At 38.0% G+C, this 2,074-nt stretch overlaps 1 protein-coding gene across 1 annotated transcript; it reads left to right on the top strand.

Moving 5' to 3' along the window:
• Positions 1 to 626: 626 nt before the first annotated feature.
• LOC134203855 (uncharacterized) lies at positions 627 to 1,522 on the top strand. Its single transcript, XM_062678693.1, has 4 exons — positions 627 to 696; positions 756 to 920; positions 988 to 1,146; positions 1,203 to 1,522. The coding sequence occupies exons 1-4, from the start codon at positions 640 to 642 to the stop codon at positions 1,368 to 1,370; spliced, it is 549 nt and encodes a 182-aa protein (XP_062534677.1). The 5' UTR covers positions 627 to 639; the 3' UTR covers positions 1,371 to 1,522.
• The last annotated feature ends 552 nt before the right edge of the window (positions 1,523 to 2,074 follow it).

Genomic DNA, 2,074 nt, shown 5'->3' with positions numbered 1-2,074 from the left:
AACATATTTTCAATTTGCTGTATTTATGACATCAGGCTTTGCACGGGTTCTAGCTTCGGGATAGGTAAATTCCAAAACAAACATTACCGCAAAAAAGTAAACTGAAACCTTTATCTCGCTTCGCTCACATTACCAGCGTTATCATCGTGAATCTAACGCGTAAATTCCGCATTTATTCAGCAGTCCGTTTGTCAGTTTGCCTTCCATAATTTCTTTCCTATAAACACGACGATGGCGCTTCCTGGTTCAGATCGGTAGAATGATCGCGAAATAGCTTCTGCATTATAAATGTTGGCACGGCTTTAGCAAACCACTCATTGGAGTCCACTCGAACGGTTGATTTGTTTTGTACCGTGGATTTGACCAAAATATATTCGCTTGTAAAATTGCCGTCTCTCACGTTGGTGTCGGCATCAGCGCTAGCAATTGGCATTTTATTGCTGGACATAATGCAATCATTAATATACGAATAATTATGGATGATTGAGCTGCACTATAAACTTAATTCAGAACGAATGATTTTTTTCAATAATGTTGGCAGACTATCGTGTATTTGAATCTTGATGCATGTTGCAGCCTTTATAATGACCAACGTGAATATTTTTATAACAATTGCCAAACAGATCTGGAGCCAACAACATGGCGAGTCGTATATTAAAATATCTATTTCTAGTGCAGCTTTATTGTACCGTTCAGGTACTGAAAACGAATTGCCATACAAACACAATTAGGTACTGAAAGATATTTTTTTGAAGGCAGCTGTGACGGTATTGATCGAAGAAGATCTCCAAGAATGTGACAACGGTATGCCTCTAACCAAAGTAGACATAACAGGGGTACAAATCATAACCGAAGAAAATGGAACACTGACCGTGAATGGGACGGCTCGCTTCGACGATGAGTACGGAAATCCGACTATGGTAAAAAAAAGTGTACGTTAGCATCTGGTCCACCAGTCTCATATATTTTGAAAATCGATAATTCCAGTGGAAGATGTACTCCAAACGGCTGCAGCGTGGCCAATGGGTGACCGGACTGCTGAGTCGTGAAATCTGGAACCTGTGTCCGGTGCTTCTATCACCCAATGAATTATGGTATCCCCTGATGGTGAAGATGCACAAGAATAGGTGTCCTTTCTCGAAAGGGGTAAGCAAAAGATTGGCACTTGTGCATGTTTCGGTTAGTAAACTTTCCAATTTCAGTACGAAGAACACATGAACATGGTCAACCTTGGTAATCCAGCGCATTACTTCAAAATTCCTCCGGATTTTATCGGCGAATGGCAGGTGTACAATGAAATAACTACTTCCCGCAGAGGACATCCAGAGAAAGAGTGCTTTTTAATTAAATTGACGATTACGGAAGTTTAGGTTTCATCTGTTCATATATCGCTAGAAAGAAAAGTAGTACGTGTAACTATTTACTCACATTAAAGAAGTGTTTTTAAACCAGTGATATTGATGTTGACCATAATTGTTAAAGTTCGTTTGGTACAATCGAACGATTTCGCTTATCAACTCCTGATCTGACTAGTTCCTAAAATACAATTTAAGCTGCTACGCAATCGTTATTTTAAAATTGATGGGTTTTGAAAACCAAATTACGAAAGAACAAAAAATCATGGTTTAAATCAGCACCTCTTTTTTTAATCGGAACTCTTTATCATAATCTAAACTGCGATCAATCAAACCATTCAACAACTATTCACACGTCAACCAGTTCTGTTCATCAGAAATAAAAACAAAACTGTGTCTTTGAAACGATCTACACCCAAAAAACAAATTTGACAATTATTGTATAATATCTGGGCATAACAATTCTGTAAGCTTTTTATACAAATATTGTATTAAAATAATACAAATCTGGATTATTTCAATACAACAATTGTATTAAAATCTTCCGAAATTGTATATGCCCAATTATTATACAGTTTCTGTATGGTTCTTATGCAGAACTGTATTAAAATCTGCCATCCGCTGGTTGGGTGTAGAAGCATCATCCTGTCAGTCCCACCCGCAGCTTCAAACGTGTATGGAAATCCGATCGGCTGTTTTGCTTTGAGCTTCCGAACCCG

This window comes from Armigeres subalbatus, unplaced genomic scaffold (assembly GCF_024139115.2).
Source record: "Armigeres subalbatus isolate Guangzhou_Male unplaced genomic scaffold, GZ_Asu_2 Contig269, whole genome shotgun sequence".
Taxonomy (NCBI): domain Eukaryota; kingdom Metazoa; phylum Arthropoda; class Insecta; order Diptera; family Culicidae; genus Armigeres; species Armigeres subalbatus.
The sequence above is the reverse complement of the archived record's forward strand: the minus strand, read 5'-3'. Positions and strand labels throughout refer to the sequence as shown.